Source organism: Rhinolophus sinicus, chromosome 2, assembly GCF_057876585.1.
Source record: "Rhinolophus sinicus isolate RSI-liver-muscle chromosome 2, RSI-T2T, whole genome shotgun sequence".
NCBI lineage: Eukaryota > Metazoa > Chordata > Mammalia > Chiroptera > Rhinolophidae > Rhinolophus > Rhinolophus sinicus.
The window spans coordinates 180,064,172-180,088,900 of record NC_142502.1 but is presented as its reverse complement, the minus strand read 5'-3'; the positions used below and the strand labels follow the sequence as shown (position 1 = coordinate 180,088,900).

At 41.4% G+C, this 24,729-nt stretch overlaps 2 protein-coding genes across 3 annotated transcripts in view; one reads left to right on the top strand and one right to left on the bottom strand.

Moving 5' to 3' along the window:
- Nucleotides 1-6,555, top strand: part of VSNL1 (visinin like 1) — an 81,199-nt gene extending 74,644 nt beyond the window's left edge. Inside the window, exons 3-4 of the mRNA XM_019752569.3 lie at nt 3,872-4,087; nt 5,561-6,555. Of these exons, the coding sequence (XP_019608128.1) occupies nt 3,872-4,087; nt 5,561-5,758 (414 nt within the window). The 3' untranslated portion in view covers nt 5,759-6,555. The remainder of the gene's footprint in view (nt 1-3,871; nt 4,088-5,560) is intronic.
- Nucleotides 6,556-12,999: 6,444 nt separating this feature from the next.
- Nucleotides 13,000-24,729, bottom strand: part of SMC6 (structural maintenance of chromosomes 6) — a 65,149-nt gene continuing 53,419 nt past the window's right edge. For both annotated transcript variants that reach the window (XM_019752691.3, XM_088796284.1), the window contains 5 exons: nt 24,140-24,265; nt 21,065-21,170; nt 16,579-16,731; nt 14,781-14,878; nt 13,000-13,507 (listed from right to left, as the gene is read on the bottom strand). In XM_019752691.3, the coding sequence (XP_019608250.1) occupies nt 13,393-13,507; nt 14,781-14,878; nt 16,579-16,731; nt 21,065-21,170; nt 24,140-24,265 (598 nt within the window). In that variant the 3' untranslated portion in view covers nt 13,000-13,392. The remainder of the gene's footprint in view (nt 13,508-14,780; nt 14,879-16,578; nt 16,732-21,064; nt 21,171-24,139; nt 24,266-24,729) is intronic.

Genomic DNA, 24,729 nt, shown 5'->3' with positions numbered 1-24,729 from the left:
GAAAGACAACAAATAAGTAATTACAGTATGTCTTATGGTGGCCAGCTTTTGAGGAAAATAAAGCAGTGAAGTGGGATAGGGAATTCTGGGAGTGGGAGAGTTGACATTTTAATGAGTAATATTTTAGTACTTTTCAATACCATTCAGTTGTGGTGAAAACCCTTCTCTTCCCTCATGGAACATGAAAGCATTTGGTTCATGCAGGATTCACATTTCACAGATGAAAGTGAGCTGCTCAGAGAAGTGACAACGACAAATACAATGACCTGTGAGACCACGGAGCCTCCCCAGCAATTTATGGAGCTTCTCCTTGGGGGGCCCCAAGTCTAGAGCTGGGGTCAGCGGGGTGCAGAGATGAGCAAACTGTCACACAGGCCAGGAGGGGCAGAGACAAGAATAGAGCTTATTCTAGTCTAAGACAGAGGGTTTGGAAAGATTCATCTAGAACAGTGAAGCACAAACCCAGCAGAGGGAGCGATCCAGCCCCATCATGAAGGGTTCATGAAGGTGGAGCATTTGAACCGGACATAAAGAAAAGGTGGGATTTCTTCATTGGCCAAGGTGAGATGGGGAGAGACAGGGGAGGCATATGAAATATGAAAGCAAGGGGCATGTTTGGTGACACCTAGTGTCACGCAGGGGATACTGCGGGGCCTCTGCTCCCGCTCCCTGCCTAAGAACACAGGTGTGGTGAGGCCAAAAAGGAACACCCACAGAGCCATAGGTAGGGGAGTCATAGCACTATATTCTCTCTGGCGGCATCTGCCTCTCTGCAATCCGCTCTTGCTAGCCCAGCCACCATCTTCTTGCTAGCCCCCCCATTTTGCTGCTAGCGTAGCCACAGCAGTTATATTAGTGGCCAATGGCTCACTGGTTACAGCTGACGGCCAACTAGCCACAGTTGATGGCCATTTACTACCTGGGCCAGCAGCTTTCTATGTGAGGCCGAGAGCCTGGAAACTGCTTTCTGGGGCTTTGTCCCCACACCTAGGAACACAGTCGAGATACAGGGGCATAAAGCCGTGAGGAACGTGTGTGCAGGTTGGGGTGATCAAAAAGGGCCACATCCTGCAGGGTTACAAGTTTAGAATTCAACCTATGCCACCGGGAGCCTCCGGAGGGCTGAACCTGAGGGCAAGTGAAGGAGTTTGTGAAGAGAAATGACACAATCTGAGCGACACGCAGGAAGCCATGCTGTGGGCGATGGGTGTTGGACCTGGAGTTGAGCAGAGGCAAGAGGGACTTAGGAGACCGGGGCCACCAACCATGCGAGACAGGGCTCTGGCCGAGGCGGCGGGGAGAGAGGGGATAAGCTACAGGAGACGCTCCAAGTGGAAAGTCGAGGAGGGTGGTGGGATGTGGAGAGGAGCAGAGGCAGTCTTGGCCCGCTAGGCCTTACTGAGGGGGGTCCCTGAAGGACACGAGGGAGGACACAGTTGGTGGAGAAACTCTGACCCACTCTCGATGTCAGCGATGCCAGGAAATCCACGATGAACTTGATTTCAGATTTTTAAAAAGCTAAGTGTGTATGTTACATATGTAGGCATAAAAAAGAGACTGGAAATTTGTTGAAGACTAGCTACATTAGATCATCTAATAGTTTCCAAACGTTTTCGTAACTGAAATTAAGTTCTTTCAAACAAGTTGCTGTGGACTGGATGTTACTGTCCTGCCAAAATTCTTACATTGAAACCTAACGCCCAAGGTGAGGGTATTTGGAATTGGGGCCTTTTCAAGGTGCTTAGGTCATAAGGGTGGAGCCCTCAGAATGGGAGTAGTGCCTTATAAAAGAGACCTTTCCCAGAGTTCCCTTGCCCTGCCCACCTCATGAGGACAAAGTGAGAAGTCACCATGTGTAACCTAGAAGAGGACCCTTCCTGGAACCTGACTATGGGAGACCGTGATCTTGGACTTCAGCCTCCAGAACTTTGAGAAATAAACTGTTGTTGATAAGCTATCCAGTTTGTGATGGTTTGTATTAGAAGCCTGAGCTAGTAAGTCATAAGTGAAATATATACAGAATTATATGTATGTATATATACATATATACATACACACACATATATACATATATGTATATACATTTTCAATCTCAAAGTTCTTTTTTATCTATTATAGTAAAAGATTTGTAGATTATTAATGCCACCAAAAATGATTTCCACATCAACATTTTAATACAAGTGTTGAAGCAAAATACATTGAATTTAAAAAAAGAAACACAGTTCAAGCCAGAATATGCAAAAAATACTTGTACTTCTCAGGCACTATTTTCCTCCAAGAGAAGTAAACACGAGTTCAGGCCCCCAATTTCTTCCTAGAGACTGAAGAGTGTGGCTTCATTTTTCTATGATGATCCAGCCAGAGCTGAATCATTTCATCAAAAGAAGGAGCATTGCCCTGACTGGAGAAACTCAAGAGCACTCAGAACATGATAGGATGAATTTTCTAAAGGTAACAGCCCCTCCAAAAATTTGAGGGCACTTGGGCACAGTCCTTCCCACATGAGCATGTTGGCTATAAAAGTCAGCAAACAGACGTTCTGCAAAGCACACATAACTTTTATAGCTCAGAATTTACAATCGATTTTTTTCTCAAGCATTTCCAGACCTCAATTAATTTTTAATATACAGATCTAAGGTGCCCGGCTATTTTTAGATAAAGCTGTCAGATAATCCCTTACGTGAAAAGTATGCTGTGAGAAATAAGATAGGCAAAGCATTCCAGTGTCAGAAACCTTCACGGATGGAGAAAAATGATAGCCAGTGGTCTCCTGTCCGTGCAGATGGAAAGGGTGGCGGAAGAACAGACCTGAGACTTGAGATGGGCGAAGGGGCTCACCGTGGTCTGATCTTAGGCTGTTTCACAGGTGCCAGCTTGCCCGCTGAGCACGTCAGCACACAGCGCCCGCCAAAGAGATGAAGACCTCTCGTGCACAAGGCACATAGCACACTGTGATACAATAAGAAGTACATATTTGGTCTTGGTCCCAGGTTCCTGACGCAAAAGCTTCTGAGACTCTTGGACTCACTGGAGTGATAACAGTGTCTTGTGTATGTTAATGAGATGACTGGTGACTGGAGGCCCATGGATAGCTTGCGGATGGGGGCTGGTCACCAGACACACCAAAGCTGATTCAAGAGTAGGAACTTCCAGCCCCACCCCAACTTCAGGGGCTGGAGATTGAGTTCCAACACCAGTGGCCACTGATTTAATCAGCCATGCCTGTGTGATGAAACCTCCACAAAAACCCTTAAACTACAGGGTTCAGGAGCTTCCAGATTGGTGACCACACTGAGGTAGGAGAAAGGTGTCACGCCCAGACAGCACGTGGAAGGTCCACACACCCTCCCCCCACATCTTGCTCTGTGCCTCCCCCCGTTGGGGTGTCGCTGAGCTGTGACAAACTGGTAATAGTAAATTAAGTGCCTTGTTGAATTCTGGGAGTCATTCTAGCAAATTTTAAAATGAGGGGTTTGAGGGAACCCCCAACTTTATAGCAGGTCTGTCACAGGTACTGGTGGCAACTTGGGACTTGTGGCTGGCGTCCAAAGTGGGGCCGTCTTGTGAGACCGAGCCCTCAGTCTGTGGGGTCTGCGCTAACTCTGGACAGTTAGTATCAGAATTGAATTGGTTGTTGTGGGAAAAAAACAAAAAACCACATGTTTGGTGTCAGAACTGCTGTGAACTGCTGCTCGGTCCGCAGGTGAGCCTGTCGCATGCCCTCCACGGCGGCCTGGGGGACCGTCCACGGTGCCGTCAGCAGGAGCGTGCTGTGGCCTTTCGGTCTGTCTGTCCTGCCTAAGACCCCGGCCTTGACCCGGGCCTGTGAGTCTTTCCCTCCGACGCCCGCTGTGTGTGTTCTGCTTTGCAGTTCTTCCCCTATGGAGACGCCTCCAAGTTTGCCCAGCACGCCTTCCGCACCTTTGACAAGAACGGGGACGGCACCATCGACTTCCGGGAGTTCATCTGCGCCCTGTCCATCACCTCCAGGGGCAGCTTCGAGCAGAAGCTGAACTGGGCCTTCAACATGTACGACCTGGACGGCGACGGCAAGATCACGCGCGTGGAGATGCTGGAGATCATCGAGGTCAGTGCTGGGCTGCCCGGGGCCTCCTGGGCGTGGGGCGTGGAAGCCGGACCCCGGGTCTACGCTCCACATCCTTGGGCACAGGCCTATGGCGGCTCCCTTTCCTCCCTGCCAGGAGCTCTGCTAGTGGCGCACCGCGCCTTGAATCCTCCCGTCCCTGCTCCCTGCTCCAGCGCTGGGCTGGGGAAAGTCACAGATCCAAGCTCCCGGGCCCTGACTGTCCACTGACAGCCTTCTAGCCGGACACTCACACACTGAGCTCTTCCACAAACATACACCTCGCGGGCGCAAAGGATCAAGACTCAGGTTCTCCGGCCCCTGCCTTAGCGCTGCTCTGCCGGAGGTCGCTCTCTTCCTCCAACCAGCTTTTGCCCTGTGGGCATAAGATGCTGCATGGCTCCTCTAATTAGCATTTTAAAACACTTTATTGGGTTATAATTATAGACCATAAATCCACCCATTTTAACTGTACAATTAAATGATTGGTAGTAAATTTAGCAAAATATGCAACTATCACCATAATTCAATTGTAGAACATTTTCATTCCCCTGGGGAAGATCCCTCTTGCCCACCTGTTTGTTCCCACCCTTGGACTCCGGGAACAACTGGTCTACCTTGTCTCCATGGGTTTGTCTTTTTGTATCGATACGTCATGTAAGTGGAATCAAACAGTATAAGTACATGGCCTTTTTTGCCTGGCATCCTTTTTTATCTCTGTTGCAGGATTTATTTCATTCCTTTTTCTTGCTCAATAGTATTCAATTGTATAGATATGTCATATTTTGTTAATCTGTTTACCAGTTGATGAGTATTTGTGTTGTTTCCACTTTTTGGCTATTACTAACCATGTTGCCGTGAGTCTTTACGTCTGCAAGTCTTTATGTAGATGGGCATTTATTCTTTTAAGGCACTTTCCTAAGAAAAAAAATTGTTTCTACCTAGGAAATTTCCACACTGAGAACTAATTGTGTACAATTAATGGAACAATTGGAATCTTCTTACTCTACTCTTTAACTTAAGGACAGAGTCCTTGATCCACAGCTCTCCCTCCGTACACTAACTTCTTTCGGGGCTAAATTTTCTGGCCCACCTTGCTTGACTGTCTTAACAGACTGTAAGTTCCTTATCAATTGGGACCGCATTTCATCTTTTCCTAAATCCTCCCAGTATTGTTGACTAGACTGTCATCCATACCTCAAACTCAATGTGTTTAAAACTGAACCCGTCATTGTCCTCTCTGGCCCTGTTTCTAATCCATGCTTCTTGATCTCACCACGGAGATGGCTAATTTCTGCTTATTTTCTCCAGCCAGAAACCTGGGAATCATCCAAAATTCTTCTCTATGCAATTGATCACGAGACTCACACATAGCTGATTGCTGTCACTCTTATGTAAACCATTCCAGGAGTCCTTTGAAGTAATTCTTTGTCATATCATAGGAGAACTTCATGGTCTGCTTCTTATCTCCCTAAGGCTATCTACAAAATGGTGGGTACTGTGATCATGATGAAAATGAATGAGGATGGCCTCACGCCTGAGCAGCGAGTAGACAAGATTTTCAGCAAGATGGATAAGAACAAAGACGACCAGATTACACTGGACGAATTCAAAGAAGCTGCCAAGAGCGACCCTTCCATTGTATTACTTCTGCAGTGCGACATTCAGAAATGAGCTAAGGTCAACAGGACGGACTGCACAGATATCTCAATGTTCCATTCAGTCTGCAGCTCTCTCTCTCTCTCTCTCTCTCTCTCTCTCTCTCTCACACACATATTGCTTGGACTTCCTATAAATGGACTTGCTTCTTGTGTTTGAAACACTTGTGTGCATGAGAATGTCATTTGCTAATGAATTTTAAAAAGCATATATTATAAAACAAACCAACAACCTGCCACAATGTGATATGTGTAATATCATTTCATAAAGACACTCTCCTTCTCCAAAGCCTGTCCAGAAATGTGCTACAAAGAGTTATACGGTTTCTTGTTCATGTTTTGCTAATGCTCTTGTCTCCTTGATTCCATGATGTTAGTAGCACTGAGACCCCCCCACCCCCCACGGTAATGTAACTTAATTATAAGCTGTGTCACCATTCTCCTGTAAAATAGTACTGGACACACACACACACAGGGGTCCTTGGCTCCTCTGTGTGGCCCCCACACAAGAGCTTGTATTACCAGTGAATAGAAATGTACTACACTTGCATGCCTTTTAGGTTTGCCTTACTTCTTACCTCATTTGCATCCTATCAGTCTGGAACGAGGTGTTTTGGAATTAATGCAGTATAAAACTTAAAATTCCTGCTAAATGACTCATTAAGTTTATCTATCTATATAGACATATACACAAAGATATTATTTATTGAAAGTAAAAACAAAAAGATGGAAATGTATTGATTTCTGCTTGAATTTTCAAAGGCTTACAAAGAGGTGGCACTATGATATCCCAAATAAATTTATAACATTTGAGTTTTCCCCTCAATCCTTATTTCATAATTTTAAATTTGAAACAGACGGTCATCATTATCAAGGGTCAGCTAACAACTTACTAAACCTACCCTTACACACACGCAACTTTGGAATTCAAAGAATCAATGACCACGAAAGGGAAAAAAGCAACTTTCTGACTCTTCATCCTGGCCCTCAAAACAGGGGCAACTCACACGGCATGTCAAGTTTATATGAAACATAAAAACGTTTCTTTCTCAAAAAAATGCTCATTATATGAACATAACTTTTATCTCAGTGTGACTGTGGGGTGGTGACTGTTAGTTGTACCCAGCTCTGAGGAGGTCACGTTCAGCAGGCTGAGACGTCTCCCCCAAAAGCCTGGAGGAAGGAACACGTCTGTGTTTCCAAATCAAAAGGATGCTAGTTGTTATTTTTAATGATGGAACCAAACTCTGACCCTTCCAACCTTGAGGAGGAAAGGCAGAAGAGAGTCCATCAAGAATTCTGAAGGCAGGTTTTGCATTTTCAGAACGTGCCTCAGAAGCTGTTTCTTCCTGCATTGTCTGCCGTCTAGAACTTTTGTGATGATGACACGTGTGTATCTGCACCAACTACATGTGGCCGTTGGGCACTTCAAGGATGGCTGGCGTGATTGAGGAACTGACTTTCTCATTTCACTTTAATTACATTTAATTTGCCACATGTAGCTCGTATAGTATCAGACAGTAAGGTGCGATAGCATTCATTTTTAATGGGCGCTTCCCCCCCGCCCCATACTTTTCCTTTGTCTGTCTTACGATCATTAAATAAGACCAGAGACCAGGGCCTAATGATCCCATTCATCCATTCAACAAGAAACCACAGCACAAACACTCAGGATATCGACGGGGCCTGAAACACTGACGTAACCAAGCTCCTGCCCCCAGAGAACAGTTCCAAGTGCTAATAATTCAATGTCTCAGTTCCCTTAACCCCTGTGCTAGGTGAGTCCAAAGTGGGGGGCAGGGAAAGATGGGGGGTTCAGTACCTCCAGATACTCTCGCCAGACTAAGAGAGGAAGGGGTGGATGAGGTGCTGGAGAGGCTTATGACAGCACTCGGTTGGAGTCACTCTGGGCAATGAATTCAGAGCAAATCGTCAATGACCACCTACTATGCACCCGACACCATTCTTAATTCTTATCGGGGGGAAGACAGACAGGAACCACACACACACACACACACACTCCAATTGTATGATCAATGAAGAAATGCACAGCAAGCTAAGAGGGATGGAAAGCGATGGGAGGCAGAAGTGACGACATGTGATAGGGTGGGTAGGTGACATTTGAAGTAAGATCTGAAGTGAGTCACGTGGATATTCGGAACACTTACGTAAAACAAAGCTACCAGCAGACTGACGGGTTCTTTTTATAAACAAAATGGAGAAATTTGGCCAGCAAGGGGACATCTTGTTACTGGCTTGTTCCAGCCCTCAGGGCTCTGGTAGTGTAGACGGTGCAGCACCACACAGCAGCCCAGCAGTCCTGGCGCAGAGTAAGAAGACTGCCCTCGGCCCGGCATCCCCCTCCTGGGTACACTGCCCCAGTATGCTCTCACAGAGGGCCAAGAGGGGACATGTCCCAGGGTGTTTGGGACAGCTGTGTTGTGGTGTGGGAATTAGAGTTCTAGGGTTCATGACTAGAGGAATTGTAAGTGAAACAGGAATGCATCCTGTGGCTTTCTACACGTCAGCTGGAAGCAATAGACTGATGTACACACAGCAACATGGATGTCACTAATTTTTTTTTTTTTTAATGCTGAATGGGGATAAAAAAGAAACAGTAGAATCTATTGCACAGGGTAATATGTATAAATGAATAATACATTCTCCCAAAAGAACACCAAAGTCATGTAAAATAAAGGGAAATATCACATGCTAATGGTTACTAGGGGGTAATGGGAATGGTTCCGTTACTTTTGCTTCACAAGAACTCATCTCCCAAACTCAGTGGCTTAAAATAAAAATCATCATTTTGTTATTTCCCACGGCCTCTGTGGGTCAGGAACTTGAGATGGGTTCATGGGGGGATTCTGGCTTGAGGGCCTGTGGGGACAGAGCCAGGAGTGGTTTCCAGGCTCTCGACCTCACGTGGAAAGGTGCTGGCTCAGGTAGTAAATGGCCATCAACTGTGATTGGATGGCCATCTGCTGTGGCTAGTTGGCCGTCAGCTGTAACCAGTGAGCCATTGGCCACTAATATAACTGCCGTGGCTACGCTAGCAGAAAATGGAGGCTAGCAAGAAGATGATGGCTGAGCTAGCATGAGCGGATTGCAGTTAGCACGTGAGGTTGGTTGGCAGAGAAGCGGACGGCGGGTTGCAGATAGTATGGCTCCTGCTTCCTGTGTCTCCAACAAAGCCGCCAGCGAGAATATAGTGATATGACTCCCCCATTTATGGCTCCGTGGGTGTCCTTTTTGGCCTCACCATATCCTGTGTTCCTATGTGGGGAGCGGCACCAGAGACCCCGCATGACACCCTGCATGACAGACACAATGTCTCCTTAGGGCCTTTCTTGTAAGCAAGAGTTTCTCAAATATTTTGAGCACACAATTTGGATTTCGCCCAGCATTTTGTAGGTGAAATAGAGATCTCTACAGTCCTGTTGTTTTTCATTCTTACACTTACCAGTGTAGTTACCCATCCAGTACCAGTACGCACTCCACCTCCACACCCTCATCTCTATGAATGACACCACCATTCATCGGGGTTTTAGGGCCCAGGCCAGTTACCCTTGATTCTGCTTTAAAACTCCACAGCATTCTCATCCACAAGTGCCACTGCCTCCAGGTTTCAAATTTGCATGTTTGTATATCCACTATTTTAGTCTAAGTCACCATGACCTCTTACCTGGACCACTGCAAGAGCCTCCAGATTGCTTGCTCTTTCCACATTAGGCACTCTCCACTCCTGATCTAGTCACACAGCAGCCAGAGCGAGTCCTTGAAAATGCTTCCTGGATCAGGTCTGAGAATGTGCTTAGGATCTCAGCTGACCTCGCTTCTTTCTGCCTCTGCACCTCATCCCCTGCCATCCCCTTTGCTCACGAAGCTCCATCCATACCTGCCTCACGATCCCTGAACAAGAAGCTCCCTCACCCTATGGCCTTCGCACACATTTCCTCTGCTGGAAACTACTGCCCTGCATCTCCCACTCGGTTCAGGCCTCTGCTTAAATCACCTTCTGCAAAGTCTTCCCTTAACGCTCCAGCTCCATCCAAAATACCACTCAACTCTCAACTCCTCCCCCTCTTTATTCATAGCAATTACCGTGATCTGAAACCATATGCAGTACTGTTTCCCTAACTAGACTGTAAGCTCCATGAGGGCAGATGTAGCATGACTCACAGTAGTATTCCCAGGACTTTAAGTACCTGCTAGCACATGGCAGGAACTTAATCATTCATAATGAATTAATCTCTACATTCTTAAACTGGAGAAAAATTAGGCAGCAACAGTCCTGCTGAGCTTGCGGACTAGTGAGTATGCTCAGGCCACCTTAGTCTGCATGCATTCTATCCAGATGCCCTAACCATAGGTTACGTGTCAGTATTATATATAATTAAGAAAAAAAATTCATTTGCTGACTCAAAGAAACATCTAATTTATATCCACATTAGTACTTTTTAAAAAAAATCTGTTCCTATTAAGCATTTTGATGTATCTTCAAGTCCATGGTCATTTAGTTGAAGTCATGGAATTTCAATAACTGTTTAAACTTTTAGCATTGTAAGTTTCAAACCAATTCTCCTGAAAAATCTGACTTGGTCAAAATATAGACATCTATGTAACATAAAAACAAGTCATATATCTAACCAGAAAATTATTGACTCAGGACATAATAAATTATTCTAATTTGTACCACAATCTAACTTGTACTCAAACTTTTAATCAGACACTCTGGATCACTGGGTTTTCATCAGACGAGGTCGGATAATTAAGTTTGTGAACTCAGCGTAGAAAAAGTGCCACATACCTCATTGCTGAATATCACTACGGTCACCTTCGAAGTACTCCCCTTGGGAAGCTGTGCACCGATGCCAGCGCCTAGTCCACCCTTCAAAGCAATTTTGGAACTCTTTCTGGAATGGCCATCAGAGCTGTCACCATATTACCCTTGATGTCCCGAATGTCATCAAAATGTCTTCTCAGTATTTCCTTTATCTTCAGGTAAAGAAAGAAGTCATTGGGGGCCAGATCAGGTGAGTAGGGAGGGTGTTCCAATACAGTTATTTGTTTACTGGCTAAAAACTCCCTCACAGACAGGGCCGTGTGAGCTGGTGCATTGTCGTGATGCAAAGGCCATGAATTGTTGGCGTAAAGTTCAGGTCGTTTTAGTCTTTTTCACACAGCCGTTTCAGCACTTTCAAATAGTAAACTTGGTTAACTGTTTGTCCAGTTGGTATAAATTCTTAATGAATAATCCCTCTGATACCAAAAAAGGTTAGCAGCATCGTTGCAACAAGTTCGAGAACTTAATTGTCACCTTGTAGTCGGCAATGTTTCTGTTCCAGCTCATGAGTCATGGCCAATAGTTTCTGACTCAGAATTGAAGCATTTGGGTCTGCATATATAAACAGCCTAAGCATTTTCAAGACATGCAAAAACAAATACAAGACAAAAAACACCGAAACACTAAAGAATGGGAGGCAGGGAGAGATGAAACTTGAAAAATACCTAAGCCAGCAATGCCAGAATCTTTGGTGTTGATTATCTGTTTGAATAACTGTATTATTTACACCTTGGTTTACAAAATCTCGTCACATTTGTCACTTTAAGAATGATTTCCATCATGTCCATCCCAAAGATTGGAGAAGGCAGGGTTTAGCGGCTCAAGAAGCATCTCTTCCTCGTTTCCTGGGACTTCCTTGTTTCCTGGGACTTCCTTACTCAGTTCAGTCACAGCTGCTCTGAACTAGGGGTTGAGGAATCACTTGTGTGATGTATTTAAATCACTCAACACATATCAACTCAAAGTTTTGTTTTTAGAAGTGCCACATACTTTAAATGAACAATTTCCTTTGCTTCTTTTATTCTAATTGATGTTAATATTAATTAGAACATTCACTGAAGATATTTTCACTTAGGATGGTTGAAATAAAAACTTTGTGAGGCCAAAGCAATGAATAAGCTTCAACTCGGTAAGAGATGCTTGGGTACCTGATTCCCACTCTGCATTAAGAATCATAACATTCAGAAACCATGACAAAAATTCAGACACTGAAATTATGCCAAATGCATTATTCTACTTCACATTTTATTTGAAAAGCACATGTACGTTAAAATAATTTTGATGGACATTAGTTATAAGTGTAACTAAAAAAAAAAAAAATCAGACTTTGTATGGTTGCTGGGGGATAGTTAAAACATTTCTTCCTGTAAATTCTTACATTAGAAAAACATAAGTTTTTGGACTTCTCAGTTGCCAGCTGATCTCATTAAGACTAAGTTAAAACTCCCGGCCTCCACCAAAATAAAAAAAACAAAATCCGGTTTTTCACAGTAACTACTGAAGAGGTGAGGCTTTTAAAATACTGATTTTTCCCCTAAAACACCTCCTTTTCAATTTCCTAAGGATTGACTGCTACCGATATAGGGAATGCTTCTTATTGGATATCCATGTCTTTTAAAACAGTTTTAACACTAATCCTGGTACCAAACAGAGAATAAAGGCAGGAGTCCTATTCATGCTTTCTTTAAAACAAAAAGCTCATAAATACCATTTCTTCCATACACTATAGTTTACTATTCTAAGAGGCATGTTTTTATTTAAGAACTCTGTAATCAGGATGTGTGTTCTAATGGACGCCAGCTCACCATCAGCAGGCTGGCCCTGGCCCCAGGCTCCTTCCTTCTCCAGCGGGAGGGACCCCCCCCCCCACCACCACCGCCCCAATGTTCCCCGTCCTTCTCCTCAGCCTGGTCTGCAGTGTCTTCCGGCCCGTGTCCTCTGTCAGCGGAGCTGGAGCATGTGTGCCCCTGGATTGAAAACTGAGGGATTTAAACCAGGCAAGCACGCTGCAGGTCAAGGTGCAGAACTGTGTCATAACCCAATCCCGACATGGGTTAGATACTTAGCTGAGTGGACGACAGTGAAAGGACTGAGAGAAAGGTGCTGTGTCTGAAATGGCGGTACTTTAGTGTTTCCTAAGTGTGTTCCGTAAGTGTCTTACAGACGGCATGTTAAATTTGATGAAATACAGTAATTAAAAGTACAGCCCAGATCTGTGGTCGTATCTCTAGGGTTAAAAATCACCTGTGTGCAGGGATTCTGACCAAAGTTTTTACAGTCCTGTGTGCCTCATAATTAATAAGCAAAAACCAGACAACAACCCACTGTGACTTGGTCCCCGTCCACACACTCTGTGCACCCACCCCCTGCAATGAGAATGTAAAATTCTGGAAAAGCAAAACTAAATAGAATCAGGTAATTAAACTTTTATTTTAATTCTTACAAAATACTATAGAAATGAACCCAAATGAAACAGATATGTACATGTATATATGTACAAAATTTTACTTCTGAAAAAGAATCTATAAAAGTAGATGGTTAAAAATAAAACACAGCAACAAACTTAAAAAGATTTAAAACCAGTACTATGACACTGATTTTCTCAAAGTAAAGTAATAGTAATTTTAAATTGCCAGTTGTAGTTGGTTTGGCTTATTTACATATTTTATTGTGGTCAGCTATATATAAAGTAATCTCTCTTATTTGAGAATATCTTTAGTTTCATTTTATTCCATCAAATAGCCCTGAATTTTTTTCCTTTTACAAATCTTTCAACATAAGGATATGGCATATTAAGTTACAAATCAACTTTGATTTTCTTCTTCCTCTTGAGTCACAGGTCGAAAAGGCAATGTCATTTGTCCTCTTTCAGGATCAGACAATCGAAGAATTCTAATCAGTTTACTTGATGGAAGTGAGCTAGAGGAAGTAAAATTAATTACTGAAATTTCCAGGAATTTTTTTTCACATTTACAAAAAAATTCTGTCACTATATCATGAAACTATGAATCTAAATGGCTGTTTTCTGTTAATAAGGGGTATGTTGAATATCTGAAGTTCCAGGAGAAATAAGGAAATTTGTTTTCATTTCTAAAAATTAAAATGCCATGGGTTTTGAGTTTGGAGGAAAAAGAAAATGAAGGCAATTTATATATCAACTATTTCTAACTGTTCTTGTATAGCCAGAAAGGAGTTAACCTAAATATTTCCAATCACAAATTTAAATCCCTATATGATCAAAATGACCACTTTAGAGAGGGAATATTGACTTTATAAGTGACATAGGGCCTAACACCTTAAGTAGAGCTCTTTAGAAAGACTGGTACTTATAACCAACCAGGAAAAGAGAAATAGAATTACTAAAATTATTTTACATTAGTTGGTCATGATAACCACAGACAAGAAGATTGAAAATAGAATAGAAAATAATCATTCAAATCAACCTTGCTTCTGTTAACAAGGGACAGGACAGAAACAAAATTTTAAATATGTAAAAAAAAAAAATTATCTTAGGTCTCCGGAACCAGTACAGGGGCTAATTTTTTCATTTCTTTGGTCATTTATGCATTTGCACTTTAAAAATTAAGAGTATAGGGCCGGCCCGGTGGCTCAGGCGGTTAGAGCGCCATGCTCCTAACTCCAAAGGCTGCTGGTTCGATTCCCACATGGGCCAGTGGGCTCTCTCTCAACCACAAGGTTGCTAGTTCAACTCCTCCAGTCCTGCAAGGGATGGTGGGCAGTGATCCCTGCAACTATGATTGAACACGGCACCTTGAGCTGAGCTGCCGCTGAGCTCCCGGATGGCTCAGTTGGTTGGAGCGCATCCTCTTAACCACAAGGTTGCCTCTGCAACTAGAAAACGGCAACTGGACCTGGAGCTGAGCTGCACCCTCCACAACGAAGACTGAAAGGACAACAACTTGCCTTGGAAAAAAGGCCTGGAGGTACACACTGTTCCCCAATAAAGTCCTGATCCCCTTCCCCAATAAAATCTTAAAAAAAAAATTAAGAGTATAAAAGATTTATTTTTCCTCTTTGATATACTATATATATATATATATATATACACACACACACACACACATACATAATCTGTACAATATATAATAAATATAATACATATACACACACATATATAATATATATTACACACACACACACACACACACACACATGAGTTTTTATAAGTTACCTCATGCTTTGAGGAGTCAGCAAGATAAACTGTCTGAAACGCTGGGAATCTGCCATCTTCAGGATCATGTCCATTGCAATTCTCCGGTTAACCATATCCTGAAAAACAGAGGCAGAAGGCAGGGTTGCTGTGGTGTGAGTCACATTCCTGTACAAATGCTACTCTGTGACTATTACAAAGCCCTGGATTTTTATCCAGGGATCATCCATTACCTTATCTCTGATGCCAAGCATGGGGAAAGATAATACCCAAAACTATTAGGAGAAAATAACTGAATACATACATCTTCCAGGTCATTTCTGTAGTCAAAGTATTTATAAACATAACTCCCTCCCACAAACACACTTAGCAATTTAAAGGAGAAAATATTCAAAAGACACAATGTTATAGGATGAATCTCATTTGTAAAGTAATAGTCACTCAGAAGAGTATCACAAGTGACTAGCTGTAAATTTACTCTCTCAAATTTTCCCTCAATGATTAAGGTGTTTAAAAAATTCTGTCCCTACCCCCTTCACCTTCTAAATTTTGTACAATGGAAACCAATGTGAATTTACAGACCAATTTCTCAATTGAATCTTTAAAATAAGTTAAATAGCACATCAGTATATAGAAAAATAATGTTTAGTTATAACAGGTTTTGAAACTAAATGAATTAAACTGTGTGGTTACATTTTCTGAGTTAAGTAACAAAAAATCTCAGATATGATGAGTTTGAGAGACAGGTCACTTACTGGATGACGTCTGACAGGCCATATGGCTCTACAGGGTAAGAGACATGTCGCGAGAGATACTGAGATCTGGGAGGTATGCAAATGTAGGTAGCAGTGTGGGGAACTGTATGTATTGTGTGTGTAGGGATGGGCAGGGTATGGTATCCAGAAAAATCAACAATAGTATCAAAAATAAACAATAAGTAAGACCTTAAACATTTAAGGGCAACAAAATTAGAGGAGGCAGAACCAGGTAAGAGGAGCGTAGAAAGCAGCAAGAAGATACATTTTAAAAGATGGAGGATAGATCTGTGGTACCAAATACTTCCAGAATTAAAGTAAGATGAAAAGTTCATTTGTGATTTTTGCTAAACCAGTTTTGCTGCAGTGCAGTCTAACAGATTACAGTGGATTCAGGAAAGAGTGAGGCATGGAGAAGTAAAGGGAAGGATGAGTTAATCCAGAAGGACTTGTCAATGCCTGCACCATGCAAGACTTCGCTGGAAGTCCCACTACAACCCGATGAGGTAGGCAAGACTAATCACAGCTTATTTTAGAGACGAAAAACTGAGATCAGAAAAGGACAAATACTTTGCCCAAAGTCATTCAGGTAGCTGGTGGCAGAGACAGGTGTCAGTCTTAGGTTTTTTAACTTTGAAGTCAAACGTTCCTACCCCCTTGTGTTACTATCTACTGCGCTTTGAAAAGTGACAGTGAAGGACGGGAGAGAACTAACAGCGGCTAGTGTTAATTAAAGCAAGGGGGGTGAACTGCTTAGAATTTTTGGTTAAAACAGAAGATGGAAATAAACTGGGGAAGAGGCCAAAGGACAGTCCATCTGGTGGCGGGTGAGGAAATCCCTGATGGGACGGAAGGGGACGAAATCCAGGACAGGGTCTCTGCAGGTATATTAGGGTAGCAAGCATGAGAACTGGAATTCTTTAATTCTTCCTTACCACTTAGCACGGAGGGAAGTGTCCGGGCAGAACCTTCTCTATTATGGGTAAAGCTAAAGAATTGTTTCCTTTCAAAATATACATCCACTTCCCACCCCCAAAATTAGAGAATTTAAAATTTAACACTACCATGTAGACATCAAACTCGTCCAGGCATCTGAAAGGAGATTCAGCAATGGACCACAGAGACAGAATGAAGCAAACCGTGGAAAAGGAACGTTCACCTCCGGATAAGGCTCTCATGTCATTGAAAGCAGCTCTGTTTCCTTCTCCAGGCTGAACCTTGAATGAGTTAAAAAAAAAAAAAAAAAGGTATAGAGAAAGTCATTAAATTCTTTACAGAAATGGTTGGCTAACGTTATGACATCTATTCCATTTGAAATCCTTTACAGTAAAACAGTGAGCTATACGAGTATAACGGTGTTTTTTGTTTTACTGCAAGAGAATCATATTTAAAACATTTTTCTCACCATAACTGGATCTAACATACTAAAATTCCAAAGGCTTAATAACAACAATGCAATGTTAGGCAAATGTTAGTGATGAAAATAAGTAACTTAAACTCATCTTTCTGAAGTTGTTAGTTTCCCCCCGGCGCTAGCTTTACTGAGATAAAATTGATGTGTAACACTGGAAGTTTAAGGTACAGGATGTGATGATTTGATATGTATGTATACATGGTAAAATAATCACAATAAGGTTAGTTAACACATCCATCAATTCAGTTCCTTTTTGTGTGTGGGTTGTGAGAACTTTTAAGATCTACTCTCTGAGCAACTTTCAAGTATACAACACAATATTGTTAGCTATAGTCACCATGCTGTACGGGAATAAAACCTGACACACAGACCAATGGAACAGCATTGAGAGCCCAGAAATAAACCCGTGTACATGTGGTCAACTACTACTTGACAAAGGAGCCAAGAATATACAGTGGGGAAAGGACAGTCTCTTCAATAAATGGTGCTGGGAAAACTGGATATTCTCATGCAAAAGAATGAAACTGGACCTCTATCTTCACCACTCACAAAAACCAACTCGAAACCTATTAAAGATTCAAAAACAGAAGACATGAAACAAAACTTCTACAAGGAAACATAGGAAAGAGTATATTCATCTCACATAACGTATACCCTCTGACCACCTCTTCACCCACTTCCCTTGGTCCCTATGCCTGGTAACCATCATTCTGCTTCCATGAATTCGGCTTTTTTAGATCCTACATATAAGTGAGATTATACAGTATTTGTCTTTCTGACTAATTTCACTTAGCAGAATGCCCTCAAGGATCATTCATTCTTGCTGCAAACGGCAGGATTTCCTATTCCATTGTGTGCGCATGTGTGTATATGTCACATCTTCTTTATCCAATCATCTGTCAACAGACACTTAGGTTGTCTTGGCTATTGTGAATAATGCTGCAATGAACACTGGGGTGCACATATCTCTGCAAGATAGTGATTTCACTTCCTTTGAATATATACCCAGAAGTGGAATTGCTGGATCATACAGTAATTTTATTTTTATTTTGTTTGAGAATTTCACACTTTTTCCATAGTGGCTGCACCAATTTACATTCCCACCAACAGGCATGCGGATTCCCATTTCTCCACATCCTCAGCAACACTTGCTAGTTCTTGTCTTATTGATAATAGGCATTCTGACAGGTGTGAGGTGATATCTCACTGTGGTTCTGATTTGCATTTCCCTGATGATTAGAGATGTTGAGCATTTTTCATGTACCTGTTGGACATTTGTATGTTTCCTTTGGAAAACGTCTATTCTGGTCATTTGCCAATTTTTAAATTGGATTGTTTTTGGTTATTGTATTGTATGAGCTCCTTATATATGGATATTAACCCTTTATCAGACATACGGTTTGCAAATATTTTCTCCCATTCCATAAGTTGCCTTCATCGTTTCTTTTGCTGTGCAGAAGCGTTTTAGTTTGATGTAGTTTCACTTGTTTATTTTTGCTTTAGTTGCTTGTGTTTTGGTGTCAAATCCAAAAAAAGTCACTGCCAAGGACAGTATCAAGGAGCTTCTACCCTACGTTTTCTTTTAGGACAAGATTTCAAACTACGTTACAAAGCTATAATATTCAATAAGTGTGATGTCTCAGCTTTGTTCTTTTTTCTTAACATTGCTTTGGCTATCAGGGTCTTTTATGGTGCCGTATGAATTTTAGTACTGTTTTTTTCTATGTGAACAATGCTATTGGTCTCTAGGCATAAATTGTGCAGAATCTATCAACAGCCTTGGGTAGTCAGGACATTTGAACAATGTTAATTCTTCTGATCCATGAACACCAGATATCTTTCCGTTTACTTGTGGCTTCTTCACTTTCTTTCATCAATGTGTTAGAGTTGTCAGTGTACAGATCTTTCAACTCCTTGGTTAAACTTAGTCAAAGTATTTTATTGTTTTTGATGGTACTGTAAAGGGGATTGTTTTGTATATTTGTAAGTGCCTATATAATCTTTTGTACTTGTATTACAGTGACATCTAGTGGTTAAACTGCTTTAGAAGCAGTTACTGAATGTCAAAAAGACACAAAACTTAAATAGGCTCACACAGCCAAAGAATACATCAGCAATCAGCTGAAGTTCATAAAATCTCTTAGAAAAATTCCCCTTTAATAAGTAAGGATTCAAGGGAACACTAAAAAAGCAATTAATGAAATAAATAGCCAACTTTCACACCATTTCCTGAGAAGATGGTTAAAGGAACATTAGAAGGAATTCTATTTCATTCTGACAGAATTCCACATACACATATATGCAATACAAAGTGGAAAAAGAAAGAGCAATGACCTGTTTTAGATCATGACGTTTTATCATGTGTTTTAGCAGACACATCGCTTCACATATTTTCCAAACCACTATGAAAAATTATATAGCTCTCAATGAGCTTTCATTTGTTTTTAAAAATTTTCTAAGTGTTATAAAAAATTCTGAATTTAAACATACACTGAAATTTTATATTTATCATCTGTAAGTCTGAATCATCTATGGAAATCCAAATGAAAAAACAACATTAACATAAGCAGTAAAAAACCAAACCAACCAATCAAACAAAAAAACCCCATATAAAAGTAAGAATTAAGTAATAGGATGCAATCTTTCGCTGTAAAACTGCATTTTTGTATCAGTAGAATGAACAAAGCCCTAAATGAATTATGGAGATCTAAATTTTATCCCAGATCTATTACTAACTTATCATGGGACTTCAGTCTCAGTTTCCTTTTTTTGAAAAATGAAGACCAAATAACTAGATTCTTAAAGCAGTAATATTCTTTTTGAATTATAGGGATGATAAAGTCAGAAAATCTAGTAGCTTCAGTTGTCTTGCCCAGTTAGCTCTGGGGATAAATTACCCAAACGCTCCTAATACTTTCTTCTTTTTTTTTTTCATTTTTATTAGAGTATAAATTATACACAGTAAGAAACACAAAGCTTAAGTGGTCAGCTCAAATTTTCAGACACTCACACGCACACCCTGGGTAACCACCGTTCAGATGGAGACAGCACATCTGCAGCATCTCAGTGGATTTTCTGTGTGCTCTCCCAGTCACTACCAACCCCCAAAAGGTAACCACTATTTTGACTTTACTCACACAGCTGAATTTTACCGGGTTTTTGAAGAGTGGAATTGCTTTAATAGACAACACCAGACAGGTTTCTAAATTAGTTCTCCCAAATTAATCAGACTCCCACCAGCAGCTCTCAGTCCACACCTGCACCCACACAAGACATTACCAGCCTGTTCATTTCAGTCACACATAGCAACGTGATAGTAACTTATGGTACCAATTTGTATTTCTCTGATGACTAACAACACTAAACACTTTTTCATGTGCTTATTTGCCATTTGCATATTTTAATTTCTGAAGTTCCTCTTTAAGCCTCTTAGTCATTTTTAAACATGTTGTCATTCTTTTTCTTTATTGCTATTATTCTTCAAAAATTTTAGATATGAGTCCTGTGTTAAATATACATATTGCAAATTCTTACTTATTCTAAGTATTAAAATGGAAGCATAAGCTTTATGGCAACTAAGAGTAGTAAGCGATCATCTGAAACATTTGCTCCATTTAGCGTGAGCAGTTGCTCTTGACCTCCTGACTGTATCAGCTCTAATGTTGTATCCCACATCCCCTCTTTCAATGCAGGTAACTATGAAAGAATACATAAACACAGACTCTACAAAGTTGGCTGCGGTGCCTTTCTTTGTCCAAAAGAGGCCAGGTCTAGGAACACCTTCAGAAATTAGTACAAACAGTTATAGGGGGCAGAACATTCTCTGAAAAATCTGTTCTTGGCTTCCTACAGTGGGAGACCAGAGAATACGGACCTTCTTTAATGCCCCAAATAATTTAAAAAAGAAATCAGTGGAGTGGAAATAGAAGGTAAACACTTGTCACTGAAATAAAATTCCTAATTTTCCTCGTAAGAAAATAATGTGGTTGTCTGGGGGAAATATTGAAAAATGCTAAAAATAAAAAACTACAACAGCAGCTTTAACCAATAAGGTCAACTTAATTTTCAACATTTTGGTAAAGCATCAGCTAATTTTCCTAATAATTAACATGCTTCTAAAGAACTGACATACTTACTGATATAGTAAGAGTTTCATTTTTGTGGTCAAAATTCATTTTTCCACAATAGGCCCGCTGAGATAATAAGTTGTCAAAGTACAATTTGCATCGTAAAGTCAAACACCTTGAAATAAAGAAATTAGGTACATTAAAAATAACACAAAGATACAGAAGCATATATTCAGCATGATCTTTAAACCAGCAAGACCAGACAGGCATATGCCAAAATGTTAACACTGGTTGCCAATTTAACAGTGGAATTTTAGGTGATGTTTTCCATCATTTTTAAATTTCATTTGTGTCTCTACATTTTTTACCACAAACATCTATAAAATGAACAAAGATGTCACCGTACATTTAATATATCCCATTGTATTAGAGTCAGTCCTTATGGATGTATCAATTCATCAGTTATTTTTTATAAGGCATCACCCTAATAAGATCAAAAGACATCGATCTTGTCCTTGAGAGGATTAAACTAGCAGCGCTAAGATAGTGGGTAAGAGACCTATCCATTTGCCTGTCTCCTGTCGACTTTATAGTAGCAAAAAGGCTGAGGCAACAACCTCTTCATCATTTTCTATCTATTACGCTTTACGCACTGCCTTGCACCATGCAATGCCACCGTGCCTTCTCTGTGTATTATCAGAGGGTATTCTACTGTAAGGCAGACCTCTCCCTTCTTCGTTATTGATTTACTTATCTACCTTTCTATTTGTCAGGATGGAATCACAGATTCTTATTTTACTCACTGCATTATCATTTATTACTTATTTATTCTGGTCCTCAAATTGCCCCAGGTTCAGCCAATGGGAGCCCCTTCGATCCGCCTCCTATGTTCTTGTATTGCGACTCTACATTTCCTTGAGCACTTCCTTACTTTCTGACATAGCAAGATCGTCTGCACCTTCCCTGCCTAGAGCTGCAATCAGCCATTTCTCCAAGGAGCCTTGATTCCTCTTGGGTGGAGAATGGTATTTAGAATATAAGATCTGAAAGATAACAGACTGGCTATTTTTCTTAAAATTTTTGCTCCTTAGTGAGTCAAAGGCTTATTTCTTTAGAGTACCTATCATTCTGTTCTTTTCTCTAATGCCTTTCCTAAACAGCATTAAATCTCCACACTAGAAAATAATGACAGCCTGAGCTTTCTTTTGTGCCAGAGCAACTAATGTTGGCTGGCTTTCAGAATTTTCTGTTAATTTTTTTCTTTCAATACTGATGTGTCTTCTTCAGTGGATTCCATGTACGAGATGTCTAAAAGAGAGACTTTCCTCATAAAATAGCAAGATGGCGACAGACAGCTTTTTAAATGTGATCATTCTTATTCTACCTCCTAAGACGGGGTGAACAATATAAACCATATCAGTGATGAAGAAACATAGAGAGGTAATAAACTACGGGAGCAACATTTTTACAGAAAATATTTTAAATATAAATTTTCTGGATAACCATAAAAAACAAATCCTACTGCTTCTGGAAAAGATGTAGTAATATGCATTGCAGTAACCCTTCTGTCTACAACAACTAAAACACTGGCCAAAGTACATGAAACCAGAGTTTTCAGACTCTGAGCATCAGGCAGCACAGGCAGTTCCAGTCAAACTCATCTACACAAGATGGGAAAGGAAGGAACGGAGCCCTCTGGATGCCCCGATTACTACTTCCTACTCACGGAAAGCGGAAAGGGGCGTGGAAACCTCAGTGGAGCCTGAGGCCTCCTGTCTGAGCAGACAGAGCAGGGAGTCTGGGGAGGCCAAGGAGCCTCCAGTTCACAAAGCAGAGTCTAGAGAAGAGAGCGCAGCACAGAGAGAAGCCTGGAGGACCTAGAGAGGGCACCCCAAGTCTAGAATGAGTCCTCTCCTCATCAGTGCATGGGTGTGAAGCTATTTCCCGTGGCTGGGGAGAGAAACGCCTGGAAGCAGTAAAAGCTGTCCCCGAAGGTCACCCACAGCCGAGAACAGTTCACATTCCCACTCGCAAGAGAGAGAAACCTTGTAACACAAGGTAGTGTTACTAGAGTACGCAGAAGAGCAGGTAGGAAAAACGGAGTCCTCGACTAAAGGCTTCTCTGGCCCTGCCTAACAAAACTTAAAAAGCAGCCTCAAAAGGATAAAAACAAACCCTATTTAAGTTCTAGTGACATGTTTATAAAAGTGAAACACACATTTCAAAACCTAACCTGGAGTTTAGTTACGTAATATGGTCAAACACGCAAAGCCTGTTTCTCTTTCTGGCTTTATCTGAATTTCCTCGTATGCCCTAGAGCTAGATATTTTTTTTTCCTCTAGTCTTGCAATGACAGAGTTTTGGCTATAAAGACAGATACGGGTAGAAAGTACATTATGAGGGAATGCCTCTGGGGAAAATATGTTACGTGCAGAGGCGAGGGAGGCCTTGGATCAAGCATATCAAGGGCCATCATCCCTCCCTATAAACTGCCCTCTAGTTTATTTCTGTTGTTGTGATTTTCATTGGGGTCAATTTACCCCTGTGCACCTGTACATTTTTGGGTATGATAATAACATCGTTTCCCTAATCCTGTAGTCATTCATGTAACCAGTATGTATCAAGTGTCAACTGTATTTCAGGCACTACAGTAGGTACTAGAGATACAGCAGTAAACACAACAGATTCTGCATCCATGGAGCCACACCATTCCCGCTGACCATGGTAAATCAACTCCAACAGTGCTTCAGCAGGTCCACCAAAACCTTGCATCCCTTAAGAACATGCAATGTCCAGGAGGGAAAAAGGCTGACTCAGAACCAATGAGCTCAGAGAAAGTCCATTCAAAGCACCTTTGTATGTAGATAATGACCAGCCATCTATGAATTACCTAGTAAAGGATTTCTAATGGAGTAAAAAAGTGGACAAGCTCACTGTAAAGGTCCTTTCAAATCCAGAATTCTCTGATTTAACTACAGGACTGCAAATACTTGCTGACAAAAGTAAGCACGGGCAGCTTCTTCTCTAACTGAATCCTGTAAAGTTCTTTTAATTTAATTTTAATATTTATTAAAGAAGGGATAAGTGAAAACAAAGCCAAAACAAAAATGTATAATATGTGGTAATATTTTTTAATGCACTTACCTTCTAAATTGTTGGTATGTTTTGTATCTGTTGGTCATTATTTCTTCCAGTAATTTAATAAACCTTTTTAAAGTCTTTACTTTATTATCCAGATCAAGATAGGTTTCTTTTGCCTCTTGGTACTGCCTATTTAATGAACAAAATATTAAGTAAATAAATGTCATTCAAAGAAGCATAAAGAAAAGTTAACATCTCAAGTATATTTAAAGGGGAAGAACAGGGAGTCCAGGGAGCGCTGAGGGGGCCCAGCAACAGGGACTTCATAAATGTCCACACAAAACACACTCAGAATGAGCGGGTGCTGCCCTGACTGGGAAGAGCTGTTACCTTAGCAGGGGATGGGGGAGGGGTAGGAACAAAGTCCGATCCTGGAGAAGGCAGAGAAAGTTCAGGAGGAGGGTGCCCAGTGGGGCCCAGAGGTGGCAGATCTTAGAGAATGCCAGCAAGTATGCACCTTCTAAAAGCGAAGGGTTCACACTGGAAAGCAAGGAACGATTCGCTCAGGCACAGATGCCACTGCAGGACAAAGGAATAGGATTCCCCGCCCCAAACCCCAGTGAACAAAACAATGTCAAGGAGGCAGAGACGAC